Genomic DNA, 698 nt, shown 5'->3' with positions numbered 1-698 from the left:
GTGACAAGGATCATTTGATACATATCAAAAGCAGCTCTTCTGTCTAAACCCAGCTGAGACTAAATATAATCTTCACTCCTGATACAGTGAAAACACACAGACATCCCACATGAATGGAAGCATCTGGTCAAGAAGAAGGCAGGTCAGAACCAGACTTGGCTTTTTCAGGTGGAAGACGAGTTGCACTCAACTGCCAAAGCTCCTGCAGAAAACAAAGAAAATAAGCATGTATAACAATCAAAAACTATTCCCCATCACCTGTCATGCCAGAGGTTTAGATTAAGATCATCTTAAGTTGAGAAATGACACAGCTGTAACGATTCGATTAAATCTGAACCACACAGGCCTGAATGGTGGAGTCCTGCAGAAACAGGCTGTTGATCTGGAAGGTTCTCCTCTATCCACAGACCGAAGCTGGATGTCTGTCAGAGTGACAGTTTGGGTCTTGGTCACCTCCCTGACTAAAGAGCCCTACATACTCAATCTCAAGTCAAAAGTCAACTCGTGGCACAGTCTTTTTCTCACACTTTTCATATTTCATGAGACACATGATGCAGAGCTCCTGGGAAAAGCCCTCCCACTGCAGTACACATCACGACACACGCCACACAAGCACGAGGACAACATGCAAACTCCACACAGAAAGACCTCAGGTCTGAACCAGGGATCAAACCCAGAACATTCTCAGGTTCCCAGGC

General features: G+C 45.1%; 1 protein-coding gene and 1 long non-coding RNA gene across 2 annotated transcripts in view; one reads left to right on the top strand and one right to left on the bottom strand.

Moving 5' to 3' along the window:
• The window catches only part of LOC106525910 (methyltransferase-like protein 22), a gene marked incomplete at both ends in the record, with an annotated part of 5,015 nt that continues 4,317 nt past the window's right edge, over positions 1–698 (bottom strand). Inside the window, 1 exon segment of the mRNA XM_014020295.1 lies at positions 1–202. Within this exon segment, the coding sequence (XP_013875749.1) occupies positions 128–202 (75 nt within the window).
• Positions 197–698, top strand: part of LOC106525911 (uncharacterized) — a 3,637-nt gene continuing 3,135 nt past the window's right edge. Inside the window, exon 1 of the long non-coding RNA XR_001311188.1 lies at positions 197–688. This is a non-coding gene — a long non-coding RNA (uncharacterized LOC106525911). The remainder of the gene's footprint in view (positions 689–698) is intronic.

This window comes from Austrofundulus limnaeus, unplaced genomic scaffold (assembly GCF_001266775.1).
Source record: "Austrofundulus limnaeus strain Quisiro unplaced genomic scaffold, Austrofundulus_limnaeus-1.0 Scaffold248, whole genome shotgun sequence".
NCBI classification, from domain to species: domain Eukaryota; kingdom Metazoa; phylum Chordata; class Actinopteri; order Cyprinodontiformes; family Rivulidae; genus Austrofundulus; species Austrofundulus limnaeus.
The sequence above is the reverse complement of the archived record's forward strand: the minus strand, read 5'-3'. Positions and strand labels throughout refer to the sequence as shown.